We start from the raw sequence: 27,293 nt of genomic DNA, 5'->3' as shown, positions 1-27,293 counted from the left end.
CTAATAAAAACCAAAAGAGACAGCAAAAATTGATTAAACATAACACAGACAGGCCGACATCACAAAAGAGGCAATAAAACAGTTTCAAGAGAAATTAAAATAGCTAAATCAAATAAACAGGAAGAATTATTCAGAGAAATCAACAGGACAGCAAAGAATGTATTTGGATCAACAGAAATTAAGAAGAAAGTCTGGTGAAATTAACGGTGTGAAAAAGCAATTGCAAAAAGAACAAAACAGTGGAAGAAATAGAAGTGTTCTGGGAATGATGAGTACCTTGATGAATTTAAAATGAAAAGGAAAGCAACAGTATGAATAATAAAGAGTGGTAAATGATCTTCCAAGAAGTCACTGCTTCTTAATATACAAAACAGCTTTGATAAAACTAACAGCTGGAATTCCTATCAGATGTTTAAAAATCATCTAAAGGGCTACCAAGCTCCAAGTATTTACTTCAGAGATGAAAATGATAAATTAAGCCTAAGCAGTATCCAGAACTGTATAACACTAAGAAATTACTTTGAACAACTCTTGAACTGTGAAGAAGTGAACTGTAAGCTACAATTTCCAGATATTTATGACAACACAGAAGCAGATCTTCCACCTACAGCTGAAGAAATTAAAAATCAATAAATACCCTGAAAAACAATGAAGCCAGTGGAGAAGACTGTGTTACAGCTGAACTTATAAAATGGTCTCAGCCAAAGATTATAACTAACCTTAGAGTCATGTTTGAACAAATATGAGAAACTGAAAAGATGTCAGAAGGCTAGAAAGTGGTTCTTATCCTCCTGCACACTAGAAAAGTGACAATCATGATGTATATAACTACAGAGATATATCTTAGTTGTCATTGGGTTACAAAATATTTTCAACAATATTACTAAACAGGACAGAAGAAACATTTGATAGCCATTTGGGCAAATATCAGAGTGGATTTAGAAAGGACAGATCTTGCTCAGAATAGATTTTCAACCTTAAGTCCATAATCTGCCACAGACTCACAAACTCTAAAGATATAGTTGTAATATTTGTAGATTTTAAGAAGGCATTTGATTCAGTTGAGAGGGAAATACTACATAAAGTGATCTGAGAATTTGGCATTAATCTTAACTAGCAGACCTTATTCATGAAATACTCACAGACACCAAATCAAAAGTAAAGTTTTGGGATGATATATCTAAGGTATTCAAAATAAAAACAGGTGTAAGGCAAGGTGATGGCCTGTTTCCACTCCTCTCCTGTGTCCTAGAGAAAATAAGAGAATGGAAACAAAAACTCAAAGAACATTAGCAATCACCAGTAAGACTGGCGACTAAGAACAAAGGGACTGAAATTCACTGTCCAGTATTTGTAATCATTTGCAGTACCACCATGTACCAGCAGTGGTGCAGCATGCTACGAGTGGTTTTCATGAGCAATAAGAAGGGTGGATATGATGTTTATGTTGATCTCTATTCAAATTTTCTGTACGGGTTCCGGAACTCTCGGAACTGAGGTGATGCAAAACTTTTTTTGATGTGTGTGTTTACTGGACAGATACAGGCTATCCATTGGCTCTCAAAGACAAGCCCTGTATATAAGTGTCACTGCCTACTACTATAACCTGGGTAAAAAATTTAATATCTCAGTTCCTTAAACCTTGTGAGGGCTATAACACGTGTTTATGTTAACTGCTTCTGTGGGTGGAACTCGGTTGGATGCACAATGATCTGGGCAGGTGCCTGGTAAAGTTATTAACTTTCATTGATTTTAGGCAAGTCCCATTAAAGGTTTCCTAATGCCTTCTAATTTAAATTTTGCTTACTGCTTGGAATTTTTGATGATCTTTCCTTGAATATTGTTAATGGCCTTGCTGCAGTGGTAGCACCAGTTTCCATCAGATCACCAATGTTAAGTGCTGTTGGGCTTGGCTAGCACTTGGATGAGTTACTGTCTGGTCTGAAAAGTGCTATTGGTAAGTTGGGTGCACTCAGCCGTTTTGAGTCAAACTGAAGAGCTACTTGACTGAGAAGTAGGGGCTCTGGTCATGAAAGCTGACAATGGCAGGGAGAGCGGCTTGCTGACCACATGCCCCTCCATATCCACATCCAGTGATGCCTATAGGCTTAGGATTACACAGTGCTATTAGGGTCTTCCAAGACCTGTTTGGACAGAGGTTGGAGTGAGTTTAGTTTCTCTGAATATTAATGGATTGGTCTTGGGGGCTGTACGTGTGTTAATGTTAGTTAAAGACTAGAAATTCAAAAGGGGCAAAGTGCAATTTTTTGAAAACTGAAATTTTGTTGTTGATAGGCGGTCTGCATCAAGGACATTACCTGACAAGAGCTGTGATATCCGTACATGCTCTAGTTAGTTTTCTGTGGCCGTTCGTTGATGGCGTTCAACCCATGAGAAATGTTGTCAGGCGCTAAGTCTACGTTCTATCACTGGTGCTCTGCTGTTCACCAATTGACATTATTTTGTTAATGAATATGGCTGAGGTTATGATGAGTTGTGAGTCTGAATACTGTAGTGGTCCAAAAGCAATGAAGAGACATTGTGAAAGTAAATAATAAAAGAGTGTCTTATCATACAAGACAGGAAAAGAAAGATGTCCCAAGCAACAGCCAAGCATGCAGGTATGGCATCAATACATCAAACGTCGATGTTCCACAATAAGAATATCTAAGTGATCTTATGATTGCAAACAAATTATATAATATTGCAATATTGTAAATTGTCACACTATTTGGTTTTAGGTTGCCGGCAAATGTGAGTATTATTGTCACTCCTTGTCAGAGGAACATAGACAAACTTGTTTACGACACTATCAGCAAGATGAGCAAGCACAACATGGTTCTTAATGGGGCTAATTGACGTTATTCCAGTAGAACGCCGGCAAAATGGAAAGGACGCCCACAGAAAGTCGCCGCCAGTGTACATTGATTTTCATGGTTCCTGATGATGAGGGTGCACATAAACAGGCATGTAAGAAGACATTTATGGATGTTTTCAATAGTTCAAAGAAGAAAAAATAGAGATCATGGCACAGAAGAAAAAGATCAGTGACAATGTTTTCAAAGACAAAAGAGGTGGAGCATTTAACAGAAAATACACAGATGAAGATCAGCATATTGTTTGGGTCCACATTCACATGTTGCCTAGAGATGTGAGTCACTGCAGTAGAAATCAAATAAAGAAGGTATGCTTAAGACCTGATCTCACTGTGTTCAAAGTAAAATATCCCAATAGTACTGTGACATATAAATCTTAAAGAAAAGTTTTCCTTGAGGATTTTCCGAATGTAACCTTCAGAAAGACACAATCAGATACATGCCAAACACGTGATCGATTAGTTCTAGAAGGTAAGGCAAACCACCAGAATGCTGAAAATGCTAAGCAAGAACTTGAAATGCACCATCGCAAAGCAGAAAAGCCACAGTACAGTTAAGAACTGACACATTTGTTGCAACATTACCAAACAGTGATACTTGCACGCTATCCGTGTATCCTCTAACATTATGTTGGAAGCTTTCCTTACACGTTCAGATACATTCTATCTGATGCAACTCTCATGTTACAGTTTTGGTATATGTACGCATGACACTGGTGTTGCAACAATGTGTATGTGGAATGAGACGGAAGGTGGGAAGGAGTCAATGAAATCGCATCCCTGTTTAACTTTATTTCTAAATCAAATACCTAGCGTCACAATGGAAAAAAATTGTGTATGGAGTGTCCACCTGCTTAGCTGGGTGGTAACGTGCTTGCCTCCCATGCAAGCAGGCCTGGGTTTGATTCCCAGCTGGGTTGGAAATTTCTCTGCTCGTGGACTGGGTGTTGTGTTGTCCTCATCGTCATTTCCTCCTTGTCACCAGCGCAAAAATCACACAATGTGGCATCGAATGAAATAAGACTTGCACTTGATGACCAAACTTCCCCGAATGGGGCCTCCCGGCCAACGATGCCATACGCTCATTTCATTTTTGCATGGACTGACAACTGCTGCGTGCAAAATAAAAACAAAATTCTTCTTTTCATGTATGTCTTCTAGTGTCTAGTGGAATGTTTGAATGTGTAGATCATATAATCTCATTTCTGAACATAGCTTTCCGGGAAGCGATCGAGATTTTGCAACCACTGAAAAGAGAAAGAAGACAGTGAGCTGATGAAGTTAGTGCCTTCATCACATCATGCAAAGACATTTGAAGTTCTGGAAATAGATGACTCACACTTGCTTGACGTTTACACAGCAGCAAAAGACTTGATCACAACCAACAAACTCTCGATATCAACTGCATCTGGGTTTGAATAAGTGCTCCTGCAGAGATCAAAATACGAAGAATCCTTAACGAGGTGGAAGAGTAGACAATGTTCAATGTCTTGAAGAAGGGCAAACCAGTCTCTGATTTCCAAAATATGGAACTAAAGTAACTTGACAACCACTAGGGCTTATCGTGAGGGAAGAAGGACCTGTTAAGTATGATACCATATTTACCCGAAGAACACAAGAAGTTTTACCAGGACAATTGCGGTTAAATGTGTTTAAAATGTCACAAGGTTGTATTTAGTACTCTTAATCCACATCGTCTTGCTATAGTAATTGTTGCAAAAACAACCAAAGAACAATGGACTTAGCCCTTTTACCAAATTGTCATTTTCTTTGTGATGGGGGAAGAGTGGGAACAGTGAGACAATGGGAACAATGAGACATTAGTTTTATCTCTGGAATTTTGGTTTCAGTTGTTGGTACCTGCCATGAATGTGGTAACCATTATTATTTAGTCTACGGATTTCCATGTTTCGTACTTGACATTCCTGTTGTGATTTCATTGTTGGTATATTTGTGCTCAAAGGTAAGAAAAGTATCTTTTTACTAAATTTACGTAGCTGGTTTCTTCGTAGACCATTGGTATTTTCAAATAATTTCATTAGTCACTCAAAACTATGGTTTTTCCAAGACATATAAATCCCCTTTATTGAAATGTTGCTTTAAGCTGAATGTGTTTGGAGCCATTTCTAAAAAAGTTTGCAACTGGGAACAGTGAGACATGAATAATGAGGGTACAGTGAGACATGTCTCACTGTTCCCAGTGCTTGTTCATAGTGTCTGAAAATGCATGCTTGCTGTATAAAACAGGGATTTCTGTAGATTTTAATGTGCAAACTTTTCTTTTAGGTTATAAAATGCACAGGAGAAAGAAGACTGATAAGGAAATAGGAAGGTTTTCAGAATTTCAGTGACGGAAGCTGTCATGCTGGTAATCGAAAATAAAATGAGCATCAGGAGTGCATCTAAGCTGAAAGGCTTATCCTTTCAAACAGTTAGTCAATACGTTAAGAAATATCATGAGGATAACACTTCAAACATGTGTCCCAACTACTCAGTGGACCACTTTTTTCCACCAGAATTGGAGCTTAGTTTGTGTGAATATCTAGTTATGTGTTCTAAAATGTTTTTTGGACTTACTATGAACGACTGCCGTACCTTAGCTTATGAATTAGGTGCTAAAAATAACATTGTTTTACCCAAAACCTGGACTGAAAGTGAGAAAGCATTGATCGACTGGATGAAAGGTTTTCGACAGAGATTCCCTCAACTCTTTCTTCGTACCCCGGAAGGATGCAGCTTAACTAGAGCTACAGGCTTTAATAAATTTAATATGTCAAATTTCTTTGCTAAACTGGAAGAAGTAATCAAACATCATCCAAATTTTGCTGTTGGATCACGTTTTTTCAATCTTGATGAAACTGGAACAACAACGGTCCAGAAGTCACAGAAGATTTTGGCCTTAAAGGGCATGAAACAAGTTAACAAGGCAACCAGTGCAGAACGTGGAACACTGGTTATGACATGTTGTATTATAAATGCTCTCAGTAACAGCCTACCATCCTGCCATGATATTTCCACGTGTGAATTTTAAAGATCATATGATATTAGGAGCACCTGCTGGCGCATTAGGTCTTGCTGTTAAAGGCAATGTTTTGTGAAGGTCATTCATCACTTCATCAAGTTCTGTGCCAGCTCTACAGAAAATCCATCCCTGTTACTGATGGATAATCAGAGAGCCACCTCTCAATAGAGGCAATAGATCTGTACAAAGAGAATGGGATAATGATTCTGACAATTCCACCTCATTGCACCAATTAACTGCAGCCTCTTGATGTCAGTGTCATGAAACCTTTCCATACATTTTATGATGCTGCTGTAGATACATGGATGATGTCTTATTCAGGTGAAACATTTTCTATTTACAATCTTGCTCACTGCGTGGGGATAGCATATCCCCGAGGAATGACTCCTGTCAATTTCATCGCCGGATTTAAGAAGACAGGAATATTTCCTTTAGATCGCCATTTGTTCAATGAGGATGATTTTCTTCCATCCTCTGTTATTGACAGACATCTAAATGAAAGCCTGGAAACACACATATCACCCAAAAAAGACCTTAAACCCAAAACTGATGTGGGACACCGATCATATGATGAAAGTGAAGCACAGTCTGTAGCATCCAGTTCTTCACAACTACATGGAAAATCTGCACCAATGTCTTATCTCTCTCCAGAAGATATATGTGGTTTCCCAAAGGCAAAACCAGGAAGAAGTTGCAGTCGCCGACGGCCTAAAGGAAGAATGATGATTGCAACTGACACACCAGAAAGGAATGAACTACAAATGAAAAGGAAACGAAAAGACGTTAAGGGACCTAAAGCAAAGCGAGCTTTATTCCTGGTTAATGAAGCTGATGCTGACGAAAGTGAATTAATTTTGCAAGATTCTTCAGATGATGAGACCTTTGATCAGACACAACTGATTCTATAACCGGAAATGGTTAACTTTGAAAACTTACAACGCTCATTCAAAGTGGGTGGCTTTGTTTTAGTAGAGTTTGGGGCAAAAAAGAAAATATATTATGTAGGAAAATTTCTTTCCATTGTAGAAGAGTCATCTGAGTGCAAAGTTACATTTCTTAGGAAAAGTTTGAAACTAGAGAACAAATTTGTGATGCCTGTGGTTCCAGATATTTCGCTCGTTGACACCAAATGCACAAAAATTTTTATTGCCTAACCCTAATACAACACATAGCAAGACAAAAAGATAACAATCTGCTTTTTCATTTGAGATTAACTTTGCTTCTTATGATGTTCGTTAGAATTTAAGGCACTGTTACACTGTACCCACCATTAAAAATTCATGGGTACAGTGAGACACTTTCACGATTAATTTTTTTTAAAGGAAAAGACAGTACATTAAAATACTATTGTACCACTTTGAACATACTTAAGCACAGTGTTCAAGGTTACCATAAGATATTAAACCAATAAAGATTTTCTTAAAAGTGTAATTTGGGTTCCAATTTTTGCGTCTCACTGTTCCCACTCTTCCCCTACTACGGGGGTACTAAATAAAACTAAAGTGTGCGTCAATTATGACGGCGGCCAAGTTTAGGTTCGTTCTGTGCATCTGACGTCAGAAAACACAGTCAGCCAATGAACACAGAACGACTTTGCCAGAGCTCGACAGCAGTACAGAGCACGGACGAGTGTCTTCAGTTTTAGAAACGTTCAGTCATAAATAAAGTAACTGAACAGAAGCAATGTCTTGATAGCAGAATTTCTTTTATAGAAAGTTTGGAAAAAGCATTCTTTATACCAATTGCTTCATATTCTATTAATTAAACCAAACAAGCAATAAGCCTCCTAATTCAGGCGATAGTAAGGAAAGGTGTTTGTATCATTCTCACTACCCGCTTTTTCGCAATAAAGAGCAGCGGTAATTGTTTATTTTCTAGTGTACTTCGACGAAACGTGAGTAATTCATAGTCATACCAACAGTGTTTGTCGGTATTTTGCGTCCTCGTTTAAAGTCCTCCAGGAACTACATCGAATGATGAGCTCCGTTAGTAGTTCCGTTTCAGCCGCGCTCGCGAGTGGCCGCTGTTAACTGTTGCGCTGTACTTCAGTGTTTACATCTCTGTACTTGTGCTTCGCCGAGTGCCGTCCGTCCGTTAATCCCCGTGTTCGTTCCTGTTCCTTGTGATCTGATCGCTCTTTCTGGTCTTGCTGCTGCTACTTGGAATTTCGGTTGTTTAACCGAAATTGCTTCGCTGGATTAACCATGGCAACAAAGAAGAATACTCTGGTATTTGCTTTTGGCAAGGAATCCCGTCCTGTTCAGCCGACATCTTGGAAATAGATGAGTGGATTACACAGGTAATTGGTCTAAATTCGGAAACCGTTCATACCTGGCAACTGTCTCAGGAAAAATACTGTGTTTTTGTCAAGTTAATCAGTGATTCGACTGTTGATAAAGTGTTACGAAAGTGGGGCTATGAAGTAGATTTTGTGCATAGAAATGGTTATAAAAGTAAGGTTTCCATCTATAGAGCGGACATTCATTACAAAACCGTTCGTGTCTTGAATCTTCCCATTGAAATTGAAAATGATAAGATTAAGGAAGCTCTTTCAAACTACGGAGACGTTAAATCAATTGCAAATGAAAGATGGTCGACTCGCATTAAACTGCAGTGTTTTAACGGGGTCCGCTGTGTAGAGATGGACGTTAAGACGAATATTCCGTCTCACATAACTGTTTGTGGGTGTAAGGCACAAATTGTTTATACAGGTCAGGAAGCTACATGTCATATATGTAACGAAACCGGCCACTTCAGACAGGAATGTCCGCGACGAACTGTTGTTCTTAAAAGTAATTTGATACAGCGTCAGAAGCTTACCTTAAATGATCTGTTACCAAAGAATAACCCGGATCAACTGCTTGAGGATGTTAACGCAGCCAAGCTGATGTCTCCCTTCACGATAACAGTCAATTTCCCCCGTTAACAACAAAAGGAGGAAATACGGAAGCGTCCGATCCCGCCCGTCTGCTTTGACCCATGACGCCACAAATATGGCGGAAACGATCATAAACCACGATTCCAGTATGGCGCATATAAAGTCGGTACATACACATTATGAGGACGAGAATACACCGAAAAACAAACACACACACTTTCCACAAAAAGCCTAATGACACTAATGGGACAAGCGCGGGAAATAGGGGGTTTTTGGGTGAGGGCAAACTATATATAAACTAATTTAGACACCCACCCCCATACAAAACCACACAAAACGACGGAAAAAACCGATATCACAAAACTCCCCAAATACCACTAAACACAGTATCATCTGGAATCGGACACTTCCCTTGGCCTATATAGCTCTAAAACATCTCTCGATCCCAATATCAACATACAGAGCCACACATTGGGATCAAACACTTCCCTTGACCTGCGCACTTAATTTTATCCGTCATATCCATTAAACAGATTAATTTTAGTAAAATTACCACACGATGTACAGCTAACAACACTAAATTAACCTTCACACAAAATCGTTAACTCACTGAAATGAATTCCACTAAAACACAGCCGACACTCGAACAATTCTGGATAATGACCAAAAGCAAACTGAGCCCATTACACCACACAAACGTAAACCCTGAACATACCTCCAGAGAGCACAACAAACCACAACACGACATCTACAAACACGCCACACTCGCAAACCAAACTCCGCGCCGTCATGACGTCACACACGACAACGCCCTTACGTCATGGGTCAAAGCCGACGCGCGGGATCGGACGCTTCTGACGACCCCAAAAGGAAACCCTGTTGCCACTACTCGTGAAACTGAAACGCAACCGAAAAAACGACCTCTGGAGATAACTGATAGTTGTTCAGAGGACGAGCTGTCTTGTCCCACTCCCTCACTTCACAAGCATAAACAGTGCGATGAGGAGGCAGAGGAACCTGAAGGCAAAATGCGAATGGAAACTAATGAACAGAAAGATAATACACATACGGTACCAGAAAATGAAGGGGGTGTAAGCAGCATTAATTTGCAAGAAACAACAGGTGCAGTTGCCGATTGCAAAGATCAGAATTTATCTGTTAATAAACAAATTCAGGGAGAGGTTGCAAAACTGCAGTCTCCATTTGTTTCCCTCGATCAGAAAGTGAGTGAAATTAATAAAGAACGAAGAAGTGGTGGCCAAACTGAAATCACGGTCAACACCTCAGGGCAGGCGCCGGCAACCGAAATTGCGAAAGTGTCTGCTCTGCTCCAGATAAGGCGCGAAGTAAAATACCGACGCAACCAAATGAGAATGTAGCTCGTAACCAAGGGAAGGGAAAATCCGGTAGGGGTGACCCAAGCCCAAAGAATGTTCAGTCCGAAACGGTCGTACACGAATCAATGGAGGAAAAATCAGAAAGTTTACCAGGAAATCAGTCTGCTTGCGTTACAAGAGAAAACATCAGAAGTAGAAAAAAAACGGGACAGTAACTAATAAACTGATTAAAGTGTTATCCCATGTTCAGCCTTCCGAGAAAACTGTTACAGCTTAACTGAATCCTGAACCACAGGAAACTAAATTAGTTCATCAAAACAACTACATAGTGACAGCACAATGACGCAGTCTTATTCTGTCACCACTATAAACATAAATAAAATCACGACCGGTTTGAAATTATCGGCCCTTAAGGAATTTTTGTACGAATCCGCGACTGATATTGCCCTGTTACAAGAAGTTCTAATTTCGGATTTGGTAATTCCCGGTTTTGTCAGTTACATAAATGTGTCTCCCGAAACAAGTGTTGGAACAGCTATTTTGGTGAGGGAAGGGATTACAGTAAGCGAGGTAGAACGACTAGAATCCGGAAGGGAAATAGGACTACATATCTATGATGTCACTATCATCAACTTTTACGCCCCTTCAGGAAGTTCTCATCGAGCTGACAGGGCACGTTTCTTCAAAGATGACCTGATATACTTGTTAAGGAAATCGCCAAGACAGTTATTACTTGGAGGTGATTTTAATTGTGTTTTAAATCGAAAAGATCAGTTACCTAATTTTAATTTCTCAAGTGAACTAAAACAACTAGTTACTGGTTTAGAATTAAAGGATATATGGGAAATCAAATACCCCTCCACTTTTGAGTTCACTTATGTCACGGCAACATCATGTTGCAGAATTGATAGACTATATATTTCTAAAAATCTTGAAACTTCCGTGACAAAAGTAGAAACCATTCCTACGTACTTTTCAGACCATTGAAGTGTCTTAGCTTGCATAAATCTAACAAGACAGCCGGTTCGCCGATTCAAGAATCAGTGGAATTTGAACACTTCCTTGTTAGTAAATCATGATTTAGAAGATCTGATTAAAGAAACATGGGCAATATGCCTGCGAGCTCGTAGTAGACATGCCACTGCTATTGACTGGTGGGTTAAAATAGCAAAGCCAAAGTTGAGGAAAGTTCTTATTCAATACAGTGCCCAGAGCGCAAGGGAAATGAAATGCACTATAGAGTATTACTATTCTGTTTTGAGAGATCTATATGATCAAGTCTCGCAGGTTCCTCACTTCGGATAGCAGACATCAAAAAAGTCAAAGCCAAGTTACTTAATATCAAGAGAAGTCAAATGGAAGGGTTGAAAATAAAATCGAAGGCAAATTCGGTGTCAGAAGATGAAACTACTTCCCTATATCATTTAGTGAAGCATACGAAAAACGGGAGAAGGACTTTTATTGATGAAATTCGAACAAAACACGGTACGATTCTCAGAACCCAGCAGGATATCATGGACGAGATTTATCGCTATTATTGCGAGCTATATTCTGTACATCAAAGTAGAGATGCTTCCTTGGAAGAATTGCTTGACCTCTTAGCCCCACAGATGACAGAAGATGACAACGAAAATTTTCTCGAGGTTGTCAGTAAAGAAGACGTGTATGAGACTCTGTGCGCCTCACCACCAAAAAAAACCCCAAGACCGGATGGTCTGCCAGCAGAGTTTTACATCCGTTACTGGCCAATAGTAGGTGCGAAAATCACGGACATTGTAAATGAGGTTATTCAGGGTAAAATGATTCCGGCTGAGTTTAAGGAGAGTAAAATTGTTCTGGTGCCAAAAAATAATGGAAACAAAGATTTAAATAATTTTCGTCCAATTTCACTGCTAAATTCTGTTTTAAATTAATAGCTAGAATAATAAACAAGGGAATTTCATGCCTTACAGATAAAATTATTAGTCAACATCAGAACTGTGCGCAAGGCAGAACCATTTTTCAAAATCTAGCGGAATTCAGAGAGATCATTGCAATAACTTCTGTAACAAATATACAGTGTGCCTTATTGTTTTTAGATTTTTATAAAGCTTTCGATGTAGTAAATCATGAATATCTTCTACAGACATTGAAGAAAATAGGTTTCAACGATAGGGTCATACAGTTGATTAAGAACATAGCAACTGGAATAAATGCTAAAATAGCGGTGAATTGTCAACAATCCAGGCCGATGCAAATACAACGAGGTGTTCCTAAAGGAAGTCCTCTGTCCATGTCGCTCTTCGCCATTTCGCTGGAACCTTTCCTCCGACATGTCCATGCTAGATTAAAAGGCTTAACATTATCAGGAAATAAAACAGTTATAAGAGCCTATGCTGACGATATAGGGGTCATTATAAGGAATAATGACGAGGTAACCACGCTAGCAACAGTGATTGATTCGTACTGTAGAGCATCTGGAGCCAATGCAAACGAAAAAAAAAGTAAGATTTTAAATCTCAGAGGTTTTGATAATATCAACGTCGAGTGGGCAAAATTAGTCCGACAACATAAAACACTTGGGATCACCCTGACAGCATGCCCTATGAAAATGACGGCTTTAAATTGGAAAGTTGCAGCAGATAAAGTGCAAGGAGCCATTGTAGAGAATTTAACTAGGTATATGAACCAAGTTCAAAGAACACAGTATATCAACTCATGCATCCTTACTAAGGCTTATTATACTGCCCAACTGTTCCCAATACCGAGAATGATGGCGGGGAGAATAATGTCAAAAATCACCAACTTTTTGTGGAGAGGTGAAGTGTTCAGAGTACCTGCTAAAGTAGCCACTTTAGATCCTAAAAATGGTGGACTAGGAGTAACTGATATAACGGATAAAGCCTCTGCTATTTTTTATCAAAAGGCAAGTTAATTTAATAAGAGACTTGCGAGAAAGCATAACCAGCCAACTTTTCGAGATCATTAAACCTCCAAGCCTGCTTCCCCCGATTGACGTCCAGAATATCAACAGTCGCTTACAGCACGTGAGGATTTTCTATGTTGAGTTTCGTTATGTCAGTGTCGCATTCAGGCAGTCCCGACACTTAACATCGAGAGCCATAATGCGGGAACGAAAGAAAAGCGAAGGAAGAAACAAAATAGAACGACGGTTTCCAAACATTGAGTGGACTGAGATTTGGAAAAACATTAGTTCTAATGTGCTCACGTCTAATATAAAAACGTCATGGTACAAGACAGTTAACAACATAGTTAGCACCAATGAAAGACTGCACGCAATCGGACTCTGTGAAACAAATTTATGTCAACAATGCCATCTAGTTGACACAGTAATTCACAGATATACTTGCAGTGGTCACATGAATAGTTGGAAATTTTTTTTAAAGTATCTCAAAACATTCAGTTGTTGATGTGGGCACAAGCCCAGTGGGTGCGACCAACTGTCGTTTGGTTATTAAAAAAATAGTTCAGGAGTTAGATTAAGTTTCTGACTGCTGAAAAGGCAAGGCCCGACAAAGTTTCCTAATTGCTAACCTAAATGTTTGAGGCAGAAGCTCGGTAACTTGTTGTTAAAAATACTGGCAAGCTGCGAGTAGGACTCGCACTCCGAGCTTCCGTATTAGCTTGCTTATGTACACAAACAATTCACACGTTCCAGGAGTAGAGAAGCTCTACGACTTTTACCTGGTATCGACAATGATACTTGCAAGATACCGGCCCTGAGAATTCCAAGATTTCCGAGAATGTTGGAAGTTTGAGGACGAATGACAAATGACAAAAAGAAAATTTTTTTCGTGTTACGTAATTACAAATTGACTCTTTCCAGATCACCCCCCCCCCCCCCCCCCCCTACTTTTACTTTTAAACCTTGCTGCTTGTCAAATTTCATGATCCTAGTTCAACAGGAATTGACCTACAAGTATTGATAATTGGGTTTGCGAATATCAAAATATGTGACATAAATGGCCATATCTTCTGATTGCACTTACTTAGAAGCTTCAATTTCTTACAACGCCAAGAGACCATAAATCTTAGTACGTGTCATAAAATTGAACATGATTCGCCTAGCTGTCCCTGGGGAAAATAGTTTTTAACAGTCGGAAAGACAGACAGGCAGGCATACTGACTGGGCTAGAGACCTCCGAGTGTCTTTTTTAATTGTTGCGTTAATAAAAGTGAAAAGCTGATGTTTAAAAAGAAAAGTTCAGTGGCTTTCCACTTAAGGGGGGTAGGACGTCAAACGGGCCGAATTGGAGCAGGGGAGGCACTACAGAACATTTTAATTTCCACTGTCTATACTTTTACAAATAAATTCTTAAAACTTTGTCAGCATGACCAGGAAGGATTCAGGATTCACACTCATGGTAGTGGAAGTTCGAAAACATCACAAAATAAATTTCTTTTACATGTGAAATTTCATCGTTTTTTCCACTTACTATTGGCTGCATTTGTTGCTACAGGTACACTTTTCTTCATAAGTAAGAGAGATTCCTTGACGAATTTTGCACAGCACACAAACCATACTTACAGGTGTATGAAACTCTAGAATTTATTTATGAAAAAATAAATGAGCTGTTACATTTTAAATAAAAACTCGAATTTTATAGTTACTTATCTGAATGTTTACCATAGTTTTTAAGAGATTTGGAAAATTCTAGAGTTTTGTACACCCGTAAGTATGGTTTGTATGCTGTGCAAAATTCATCGAAGAATCTCTCTTACTGATGAAGGAAAGTGTACCTATAGCAACAAATGCAGCTAACAGTAAGTGAAAAAAATGATGAAATTTCGCATGTAAAAAAAATATTTTGTCTTATTTTTGAACTTTCACTGCTATGAGTGTGAATCGTGAATCTTTCCTGGTAATGCTGACAATGTTTTATGAATTTATTTGTAAAAGTATAGACAGTGGAAATTAAAGTATTCTGTGGTGCCTCTCCTGCTTCTAATCATTGTATCCAAGCAAACCCACTCTATGGTTAATCCTTTATCATCATTTTCACCTCATACGCTGATGGCACGTACCTCTGCTTCCATATTGTCAACTGACAAAAGTGTCATCCATGTATCACAACCGACAGCACTGGTGGGTTTGCTCAGAATATCGCACGAACAATCTGCCATTCATCCGCCTTTCCCTCTCCTAACAGTATTTGTATCTTGGGTGAATAAAATCAAAGGAATGTGGCTTCGCTGGTCTTATGACCCCATTAGAATTGCAATATATAGAAGGAAACACTCTCCATTTGAATCAGTCTACATTCTGAGGAAGGCACCTGCAACGCGGCCGAAATGTCTGTTACTGTTAGTATTTTATAATTTTAATATTTTACGCTGCATGACAATAGTTAATGAAACCTGGCGCTTGCTATGGAACAATCGACAATTGGAATCGATTAGTGTGACATTCTGTATTGTATGTTAACGTATCTACGAGGTATCATTTGAGTGATTATGATTGTGGACGAGGAATTCGACAACTCGAAGCCGGTTAAAGTTTCATTTTCGTAGCCACAGTAATGTGAACTGCGACAATAAAGTAATGAAAGTGATTTTTTTTGCAAGATGTGGCAATCCTGCAGGCTTGCGTAGGCACAATATCTTTGACCTTGGTCTATAAGCTGCTTTTAGTCCAAGCGGCACATCAATGCAACTGCTTAGTCATGAGCTGTGCTGTAATAAATTAACAGGTGTTTGTGTCTCACATCACAGAAATGGAATCGCATAATATTGTGCAATGGTATGCCATTTCTTTTTCCGTTAAATTGGGTGAAAACGCTATGACAACTTACGGTAAGCTTCAGAAGGCTTTTGGAGAGGAGGTTATGTCAAGACCTAAAGTTTTTCGTTGGCATAAAATGTTTAGTGAAGGCAGAACGAATGTTGAAGATGAAGACCGCAGTGGACGACCATCAACCTCATGGACAGATGTGAACTTGGCCAGGGTGCGTGAGCTCGTACGATCTGATCGAAGATTATCTGTGAAAATGATTGCAGAAGAACTGATCATCAGTCGAGAAACAGTTCATCTAATAATACTGAAGATCTTGGTATCAGAAAGATTTGTGTAAAAATGGCCCCCAAAATCCTCACACCACAACTGTGAGAAACACAGAAAAATGTGGCAGCCGATCTGTTAGAGCAAACGGAAATCAATCCAGAATTGTTGAGCCGTGTTATCACTGATGATGAAAGTTGGTTTTTTCAGTACGATACAGAGACAAAACGCCAAAATTCGCAATGGTGCTCAAAGGGATGACCTAGACCAAAAAAAGTCAAAAGTGAAATGCATGCTTGTGTGCTTCTTTGATTCCAAGGGAATTGTTCATAAAGTGTGGGTGCCTCCTGGACAAACAGTTAACCAATATTACTACAAAGAAATTTTAGAAAGACTTCGTAAAAGGGTTCTTTGTGTCTGTGCCAACATTGCTGATAATTGGATTCTGCACCACGATAATGCGCCATCCCATACTGCTCTGTCAGTACAGCAATTTTTAACCTCAAAATAAATTCCAGTACTACCATAGCCACCTTATTCACCAGATATAGCTCCGTGCGACTTTTTTCTATTTCCAAGAGTCAAAACGGCGGTCAAGGGACACTATTTTCAAACAACACAGGATGTCCAAAAAGTTGTGACGAGGGTCTTGGAGGATATTACAGAAGATGAGTTCCAGAAATGTTACCATCAATGGAACAAGCGCTGGAGAAAGTATGTGCAATCAGAAGGGAACTAGTTTGATGGAGACAAAACTAAACTTGACTAAATCGGTAAGCAATTTTTTTTTCACATCAGTCTCATTACTTTATTGTCGCACCTCGTAGGTGTGTCCAATAGGGCCAGCTCGCGATTGAAAAATGCCTTTATATATGATATGCTATGAAAAAGAATGCTGGTGGTCGTAGACGGACCACCGCACCACAAGCATAGTGCTTGTGGCGAAAAGTAACAGACATCTCACTCCTATAGGCAGATCTCTACAGGCATTGCAACCGCTACCGGTACATGCGTCTCCGCCAGAAGCATATCACCGTAATTAAATCGCGCTGGTCTGTATGCTCGGATGCCTATTAAATGCATCACACTTCAACCACGCCATCGTGAAGAAACAGTGTGTTGGTGTAGGTCATCAGTCCCCTAGACTTAGAACTACTTAAACCTAACTAACATAAGGACATCTCACACATCCGTTCCCCAGACAGGATTCGAACCTGTGACCGTAGCAGCAGCGCAGTTCCGGACTGACGCACCTAGAACCGCTCGGCCATAACGGCCGGCAGAGTGATGTTCTCCGACAAATCCCACTTCACTGTGGCAAGTAATTCTGGCAACCAGTTGGTGTGGAGAGAGAAGGGGACACGTTATACACCACAGTATGTTCATGAACGTTATCGATATGGCCTAAGCTTCATGATATGGTAGCCGTTGTGCACAATGGTCGAACACCACTGCATGTCTTTGCACGAGGTACTGTCACGTACAGCAGTATTGAAAGTGGATTATTCTGGATCATGTACGTCTGTTTCAGGGTGCGATTTGTGCTTTTACCAGTGGGGGGGGATGTCTTAGGGGGTTGGTAGAATTAAATATGTTACTAGCTTGGACCGTGGCGTTACGCATGGTTAAACAGCATTTATAAATAGATGTTAATGCCGAAACTCACTATTGACGCGTATGCGTTATCAGAAAAGCCATCCCTTGTTATATCTTGAAAAGTACATTATAGGTAAAGCTTATTTACAAAATCATCTACATACAGGTACAGATATACGAGGGGAATTCAAAAAGTAGAGACACATTTGTGAAAAGTTGTACTTATTCTGATGATAGAAAACTGAAACATATTAATAATATTAATAGTAAGACTTATTAAAAACTTTCAGTGTTCGTCTCCACAAACTTAAATTATATGTAAAGTTTTACTCTAGTGCTTGGGAAATAAACATCCCAGGTTGGGATGCATAAACTAAAATCAGAGGAGGGGATGGTCTGATGCAGAGGGGGGTGGGGAAATCCCCCCCATCCCCCCCTGCAAATCGCACACTGGTCTGTTTAGTGGTGCAATAGGTCCCGACTTTCTGTTTGTGGACTACAGTGTCTGCCCACGTAGGACCGCTGAAGTGTCGGACACAGTGGAAAGAAGATGGTATGGCCTGCATACTCCCCGGCCCTAAAACCTATAGTGCATGTCTGAGTTGCGCTTGACAAACGTGTTTCTCAACGGACATCCCCTTTGTGAACCATTTAAGAAGTGAAACAGCCTTGAGAGAGGAGTGAAACATATTCTTCAAGGACTTCTCTATTGTTTGGTAGCAAGCACGAATAACAAATCAAGATTGTCCATTAGTGCCTGAGGAGTGTAAGGGGTCCGTAGGCCCTTACTATAAATTTGCACTCGGCACAGGTCGATAGAGCGAACAATCGATTGTGTCGTGTTGCGAGAGCGAGTGTGGAGTTGAGCAAGTGCCATGTTGCGGGTAGAGGTGTGTGGAGGCCAGTTGTCGAAATACAAGGCTTTAACGGAGAAGGGGAGTCGCCATCGCCGTGGTTAGACCCCTTTGTACTAGAATAATGCCGGAAAGGTGAAGAAGTAATATTACGAAAGTGATCAGTGACATTTCTAGGGCCGATATTTGGTTTCGCGTCTACCGCGCCGGCATCACCTTGGATTGCAGTGTTGGATTGCAGTGTTGGATGCAGTGATGGATTAGCGTGTGACGATAATGGAAAATGAAGAAGCCTGTGCTGAGATTAGCCGTAATTAGATATGTATGACGAAGGCAGTGGCTGTCTCCTTTTTTGTGTTTTTGAGACGAATATAGGTTCGTAATTAGTGAAACTGTGTTGGGGTTTTTCTTGTTACCAGACATTTCATTATTACAGTATTGAACAGGACGAACTGGAAAGTAACAACTTCCGTAGCAGTCAATTCCGATTACCAGCCCCATTAGGCACACGGGCATATTAATAATAAATATTGGGCTGCTATTCGATCAGATCAGGTCGGGATAAATAAACGGATGTGTTACAGGAGGACATATTAAAATGTTTTTTATTCCAGTCTTTGATCACAATATCAATTCTTTTGACGATGACCGGTTTCAGTCAGTAATGACAATCCTCAGATCTTTTCTACTCCATGTCCTAAAGTGATAAGGCCGTAATGGCATCGTCAGAACATATAAATATACTCACAGCATCGTCACATAGATCTATTCTACACCTTATTTTAGATCTATGTGACGATGCTGTGCTGAGTATATTTATATGTTTTGATTTTAGATCTATGTGACGATGCTGTGCTGAGTATATTTATATGTTTTGATTTTAGATCTATGTTACGATGCTCTGCTGAGTATATTTATATGTTTTGTCGATGCCATTACGGCCTTTTCACTGTAGGACATGGTGCAAAAAGATCTGAGGATGGTCATTACAGACTGAAACCGGTCATCGTCAAAAGAATTGATATTGTGATCAAAGACTGGAATAAAAAACATTTGTCAGTGTTGGATCACTGTCATATGCGCGACAATGTCGCAGCAAGTGAGGACATATTCGTCATTTTGGGAGTCTGACCTGTGTCGGACATGACATTTATGTTATCCTGCTTTCCCATGTGGTGAAATCTGTACCATTTTTCATTATAAATATACCACTCTACCTCTTGTTACGTGTGTACTGTGTGTTTCATCTCGTGCTTTATTGTCCGTGGTTATTCCTGTGCAAAACTATATTCAAAATGGCTCTGAGCACTATGGGACTTAACTGCTGTGGCCATCAGTCCCCTAGAACTTAGAACTACTTGAACCTAACTAACCTAAGGACATCACATACATCTATGCCCGAGGCAGGATTCGAATCTGCGACCGTAGCGGACACGCGGCTCCAGACTGTAGCGCTTAGAACCGCGCGGCCACTCCGGCCGGCTATCTCTATTCCTTAGCAATTATGAAGCAGTGTGTAAGATGACGCGACATTACGCCCAGAACGATTTTAATAAGACGATGGTACGTTCTACACATACTCGTTAAAACTACATTCCTGGAAATGGAAAAAAGAACACATTGACACCGGTGTGTCAGACCCACCATACCTGCTCCGGACACTGCGAGAGGGCTGTACAAGCAATGATCACACGCACGGTACAGCGGACACACCAGGAATCGCGGTGTTGGCCGTCGAATGGCGCTAGCTGCGCAGCATTTGTGCACCGCCACCGTTAGTGTCAGCCAGTTTGCCGTGGCATACGGAGCTCCATCGCAGTCTTTAACACTGGTAGCATGCCGCGACAGCGTGGACGTGAACCGTATGTGCAGTTGACGGACTTTGAGCGAGGGCGTATAGTGGGCATGCGGGAGGCCGGGTGGACGTACCGCCGAATTGCTCAACACGTGGGGCGTGAGGTCTCCACAGTACATCGATGTTGTCGCCAGTGGTCGGCGGAAGGTGCACGTGCCCGTCAACCTGGGACCGGACCGCAGCGATGCACGGATGCACGCCAAGACCGTAGGATCCTACGCAGTGCCGTAGGGGACCGCACCGCCACTTCCCAGCAAATTAGGGACACTGTTGCTCCTGGGGTATCGGCGAGGACCATTCGCAACCGTCTCCATGAAGCTGGGCTACGGTCCCGCACACCGTTAGGCCGTGTTCCGCTCACGCCCCAACATCGTGCAACCCGCCTCCAGTGGTGTCGCGACAGGCGTGAATGGAGGGACGAATGGAGACGTGTCGTCTTCAGCGATGAGAGACGCTTCTGCCTTGGTGCCAATGATGGTCGTATGCGTGTTTGGCGCCGTGCAGGTGAGCGCCACAATCAGGACTGCATAGGACCGAGGCACACAGGGCCAACACCCGGCATCATGGTGTGGGGAGCGATCTCCTACACTGGCCGTACACCACTGGTGATCGTCGAGGGGACACTGAATAGTGCACGGTACATCCAAACCGTCATCGAACCCATCGTTCTACCATTCCTAGACCGGCAAGGGAACTTGCTGTTCCAACAGGACAATGCACGTCCGCATGTATCCCGTGCCACCCAACGTGCTCTAGAAGGTGTAAGTCAACTACCCTGGCCAGCAAGATCTCCGGATCTGTCCCCCATTGAGCATGTTTGGGACTGGATGAAGCGTCGTCTCACGCGGTCTGCACGTCCAGCACGAACGCTGGTCCAACTGAGGCGCCAGGTGGAAATGGCATGGCAAGCCGTTCCACAGGACTACATCCAGCATCTCTACGATCGTCTCCATGGGAGAATAGCAGCCTGCATTGCTGCGAAAGGTGGATATACACTGTACTAGTGCCGACATTGTGCATGCTCTGTTGCCTGTGTCTATGTGCCTGTGGTTCTGTCAGTGTGATCATGTGATGTATCTGACCCCAGGAATGTGTCAATAAAGTTTCCCCTTCCTGGGACAATGAATTCACGGTGTTCTTATTTCAATTTCCAGGAGTGTACCTGCACGAGGATGACAGTAAGACACATGACATGCAAGCTGCCCAAAAGGTATCAATAAGAACCGCTTCTAACAGCTCCTGAACCACACTAGGCTATCACCATAAGCACTGCGAATACATCCAACAGTTTCAAGCTTGTCGTACCTGCTTGTGCGCAACTGAGAGAATTTCACAGCAAGAACCGTGCCGCGCTGTACGTGCGCTCACCTCTCTGCAGCGGCTCGCAGGCCGAAGGGCGGGGCGTCGGCGTCTGCGTCGTTGGCGGCACCTCCTGCGTGCGGAGAGCGCTTGCCGATCTGCTGCAGGAAGTCCTTGTTGGCCTTGATCTGTTCCTCGGCGTCACGCAGCCGCCGGCGGGCGATCTCGAGCAGCAGCCGCTGGCGCAGCACGTCCATGGGGTTCACGATGGACAGCGACGGGCCCATGCCCATGCGCTTCACACGTCGTGCACCGTCCTCCTCTTCATCCTGAAACCCCATTGGTGCGTTATTACACGTCTGCATGCCACTGTCCCATACAACCGTCCGCAACGTAGGGAAAATAACACTGCACAAAAAAAAGAATAACCACCTTCAAACACCATTAGGATACATAACGCCAATACCGTGTAGAAATCACTTCTAGCTTTTAAAACTGCCTCAATTTGGCGAAGAAGAGAGTCCAAAAATTTCTTCAAGTGTGCCGTATCAAGTCGTGGTTCCAAAATGCTGACAAGAATTCTTTACGGTCCAATGGAAAAACTGGTAGAAGCCTGTGGTATTTTAGCACGATACCACTCTTACTAGCGTCTCACAGTTAGTAATGGAAATGCAGCTTTCCAATAGACGCCGAATGCAATTGCGCAGGGCCTGACGGATCCAATGACGCGCGCCCGCTAAGCCACTTTTAGTGGCTTCGACTACGAGCGCTCTCTGCCGCTCTGACATGGGATGGACTGTGGCACCTACGCGGCCCATACTTCGTCGCAGTCTTCGACAGTGTCCAGTTTTAATCAGCCTTCGACAGTTCGCTCATGCATTACTAGTGGGAGCCTCACACTCTTGTAATAGCTGGACTTTATTACTGTTTGCTGTTTGTTTTCTTTGCAACACTTGGAGAAAACTACAAATGAAACGTCTGTTTACTGTGTTCGCTAATGATTTCTGCTCCTGTCCAACTTTCCTACGACGATAGCTGCTGCACCACTCTGTAGCTAACTCACTTAACCATAGTGGACGAAGTAATACACAACAAACCGATCTCAGGGAACATCAGCTTCCCTGGATTCGCTAATTCCGTGTAACAATCACTTAAAGCTTGGATACCGGAGAAAAGTGGGAACACTTAAAGGTAATACTGACTCTACGACTTCTCTTAGAAGATGGGTTAAGAAAGGCAAACCTACATTTATAGTGTTTGTAGATTTAGAGAAAGCTTTTGGCAATGTTACAGGAATACTCTTCGAATTTCTGAAGGTAGCAGGGGTCAACTATAGGGAGAGAAAGGCTATTTATAACCTGTACAGAAACCAGACGGCAGTTATTAAGAGTTGAGGGGCATGAAAGGGAAGCAGTGACTGAGAAGGAAGTGAGACAGGATTCTAGCTTATCCCCGATGTTATTTAGTCTGTACATTGAGCATGCAGTAAAGGAAACCAAAAAAATTTGCAGTAGAAATTAAAGTTCAGAGAGCAGAAATAAAAACTTTGAAGTTTGCCACTGACCTTACAATTCTATCAGAGACAACAAAGCACTTGGGAGAGCAATTGATTGGAATGCACAGTGTCTTGAAAGGACGATATTAAATGAACATCAACAAAAAAAGGATAACAAAATGTAGTCGAATTAAATCAGATGATGCTGAGGGGTTTAGATTAGGAAGACACCTAAAGTAGTAAATGAATTTTGCTATTTGACGGCAAAATAACTGATGATGGCCGAAACAGCATACAAAATGTAGACTGGCAATGGCAAGAAAAACGTTCCTGAAAAAGAGAAATTTGTTAACTTTAAATATAGATAAGTGTTAGACAGTCTTTTCTGAAGGCGATTGTGTGGAGTGTAGCCGTGTATGGAAGTGAAACATGGACGAGAGACAGTTCAGACAAAAAGACAACAAAAGCTTTCGAAATGTGCTGCTACAAAAGGATGTTGAACATTGGATGGGTAGATCACGTAACTAATGAGATGGTACTGAACAGATGTGGGAGAACAGAAACTTGTGGCACAACCTAACCAGAAGAAGGGATCGGTTGACAGCACTTATTCTGAGACATCAAGGGATCGCCAGTTAAGTACTGGAAGTAAGTACTGGTGGAGGGGGGGGGGAAGGGGGGGGGGTAAAAATTTTAGAGGGAGATCAAGAGATGAATACAATAAGCAGATTCAGAATATTTTAGGTTGCAATAGTTGATCGGAGATGAAGAGGTTTGCACAGGATAGAGCAGCTTAAAATAAAAAAAGAGCTGAATCGAACCAGTCTTCAGACTGAATATCACAACAACAACATGCGATATCGAGCTGAAGCCACGCATGTACATCTCTGTCCCATTCGTGATTGAGGCCTGAGAAGAATGACTGTGGGTAAACTTCTGTATGAGCTCTAATTTAGCTGAACTGTTTCTTCGTGTTCATTTTGCGACACACATGCGGGGTGAAGTCATACGTTGCCCAGTTCTCCTTCGGACGTACGCTGTCGGGATTTGAACAGTAACCTTGTACGTGATACACAATGCATCTCTTGTAGAGATTGCCACTGGAATTCCACCCCGTGAAGAAACGTGCCGCTCTTCTTTGGATCTTCTCATCTCTTCCGTTAGTCCTACTTTTAATGGTTCTAGCCTGCCAAAGAGTAGTCAGTAATCAGTCGAACAAGTATTTTGTAAGCCACTTTGTGTGTGGATGAATTATATTTCGGTAAGATTCTTCCCATGGATCTCAGCCTAATATCTACTTTTCTGCAATATGTTTTCTTGGTCATTCCACTGTAGATCGCTACAGGCGGTTACTCCTAGATATTTCACTGTTGTTACTGTTTCCAGTGATTTACCACCAATAGCGTAATCGCTTATTTACGTGCAATACGTTACATTTATTTACGTTCAGGGTCACCTGCGAGTCCCTGCACCAATCAGCGATCGTCTGCATGTCAATCGGTACTTCATTATAGTCTTCTGGCATTGGTACCCTGCTGTAGACAAAGACATCGTCTGCGAAAAGTCTTATACAGTTTCCGAAGTTGTTTAATAAATCAGTTATACAGTATGTTGGGTGTCTCTCCTAAGAATCGTGAGAGATTTTCTCTGATGTTTCGGTAGACATTTTCTATTTCGTTTCTGTAATGTTTAGTTGGAGTCGGCTCATACAAATACTGCTGTTGAAGTCTATCGTGCTACATCTGCGTTCGACAGAAAGCGTCTGTTTGTTTCTCGTTACGAACAAAATGATTTGTAAAATGGAATTTTACATACCCAATAGACAGAGCGGTTCCAAGGTAGTCTAGTGCGGTAATCGTTTTATCGGCAAGCATGAACAGGGACAGTAAAACACGAATAATAACCAGTACTTCATCAGCAACTGAGCAGTGCTTCTGAAGGTCGGTAGCAACCAGTGCGGGCCAGGGCGGTGTTGTCGCTGCTGAAGTATTACACTGAAGCGCCAAAGAAGCTGGTGTAGGCATGCATATTCAAATACGAAAATATGTGAAGAGGCAGAATACGGCATTGCATTTGGCAACGCCTATAGAAGAGATCAAGTGTCTGACGCGGTTGTTAGATCGGTTACTGCTGCTACAATGGCAGGTTATCAAGATTTAAGTGAGTTTGAACGTGGTGTTACAGTCGGGGCACTAGCGACAGGACACAGCATCTCCGAGGCAGCTATGAAGTGGGGATTGTCCCGTACGACCATTTCACGAGCGTACCATGAATATCAGGAATGCGGTAAAACATCAAATCTCCGACGTCGCTGCGCCCGGAAAAAGATCCTGTAAGAACAGGACCAACGACGACTGAAGAGAATCGTTCAATGTGACAGAAGTGTAACCCTTCCGCAAGTTGCTGCAGATTTCAATGCTGGGCCATCAACAAGTGTCAGCGCGCGAACCATTGTTCAAATGTGTGTGAATTCCTAAGGGACCAAACTGCTGAGGTCATCGTTCCCTAGACTTACACACTACTTAAACTAACTTATACTAACAACAACACATACACACACACCCATGCCCGAGGGAGGAATCGAACGTCCAGCGGGAGACGCCGCGCAATCCATGACATGGCACCCAAGACCACGCGGCCACTCCGCGCGGCGAGAACCATTCAACGTAACATCATCGATATGGGCTGTCGGAGCCCAAGGCCCACTCGTTTACCCTTGATTAGCGCATGACGCCCGTCAACACCGACTTTGGACTGTTGATGACTGGGACATGTTGCCTGGTCGGACGAGTATCGTTTCATATTGTACGAGCGGATGGACGTGTACGGATATTGAGACAACCTCATGAATCCATGGACCCTGCATGTCAGCAGAGCCTGTTCAAACTGGTGCAGGCACTGTAATGGCGTGGAGCGTGTGCAGTTAGAATGAAAAGTCTAGATACGACTCTGACAGGTGATTAGTACTTGAGCATCCTGTCCATTGTGCATTCCAACGGACTTGTCAATTACAGTAGAACAATGCAACACCTCACACGTCCACAGTTGCTACAGAGTGGCTCCAGGAACACTCTTATGAGTTTAAACACTTCCGCTGGCCACCAAACTCCCCAGACATGAATATTATTGAGCATATCTGGGCTGCCTTGCAACGCGCTGTTCAGAAGAGATCTCCACCCCCTTGTACTCTTACGGATATGTGGAGAGCCCTATAGGATTCATAGTGTCAGTTCCCTCCAGCACTACTTCAGACATTAATCGAGTCCATGCCATGTCGTGTTGCGGCATTGCTGCGCGCTCGCAGGGGCTCTCCAGTTTCTTTGGCTCTTGAGTGTAGTTACTCTTCGTTTGGCGTCAATGTATCTTCTGTCGGGGGCTATTGGAGGAATGGATTTGTGTCAAATTCAGAAAGAGTTGACCACGTGCTTAAATGTCCATTTGTATGAAATTTCGTGTTGTTATTCTGCTTTGTATTCTCTGCCGACAGCTTTTTAATTGTCTTTCTCACGACACACTGTGCAAGTACTCAACCGTTAAATAAATGTGTCGGAATAGATTGCACCTCAGTAACGGTTTTATCGTAAATCACTTTGTCGCTGCACATCACGTACTGTAAGGTCACAGATTCCAAAATTCGAAAAGCTATCGTCACCGAATGACGCTGAAAACCAGGGTACCGTAAAATATTGCAGTACAATGTCTGAGACACTGCGTTGACGATCAGCAGTCGCATTAAATTAATGATTGACTCGCCAGTCGTGGTTTGGTTCCTCATCAGCTGTAGAATATTTCAGAACAAATGGAAATTTGTGCTGGACAGGGACTGGAAAACGGATTTCTCAAGGGAAACATTGCTTGCAGAAAAATCCGAGAAAGTCACGACGTCAGTTGACTGTGCAAGTGGGAAATAAATTATCGCCGTGTCAAATCATTGCCAAAAAGCGCTTGTGACTTTGTCCTTACAAATTTTCTGCGGCGTTTGATCTGCTGTTTCAGATCCAACCAGCTCGTGGTCAACTCCTGTGGTGTTTTTTGAAAGAAATCGGAAAAGTTGGATCCTCAGTTTTTCATTTCTTCAGATGAG

The 27,293-nt window shown here is 41.8% G+C and overlaps 1 protein-coding gene across 1 annotated transcript in view; it reads right to left on the bottom strand.

The window, feature by feature from the left end:
• Positions 1-27,293, bottom strand: part of LOC126456688 (diuretic hormone 45) — a 96,112-nt gene that overhangs the window by 11,671 nt on the left and 57,148 nt on the right. Inside the window, exon 2 of the mRNA XM_050092430.1 lies at positions 21,784-22,043. Within this exon, the coding sequence (XP_049948387.1) occupies positions 21,784-22,043 (260 nt within the window). The remainder of the gene's footprint in view (positions 1-21,783; positions 22,044-27,293) is intronic.

The sequence above is a fragment of the Schistocerca serialis genome, chromosome 2, assembly GCF_023864345.2.
Source record: "Schistocerca serialis cubense isolate TAMUIC-IGC-003099 chromosome 2, iqSchSeri2.2, whole genome shotgun sequence".
In the NCBI taxonomy this organism is placed as follows: domain Eukaryota; kingdom Metazoa; phylum Arthropoda; class Insecta; order Orthoptera; family Acrididae; genus Schistocerca; species Schistocerca serialis.
Note: the sequence above shows the minus strand (reverse complement) of the source record. Positions and strands in the feature narration are given on the sequence as shown.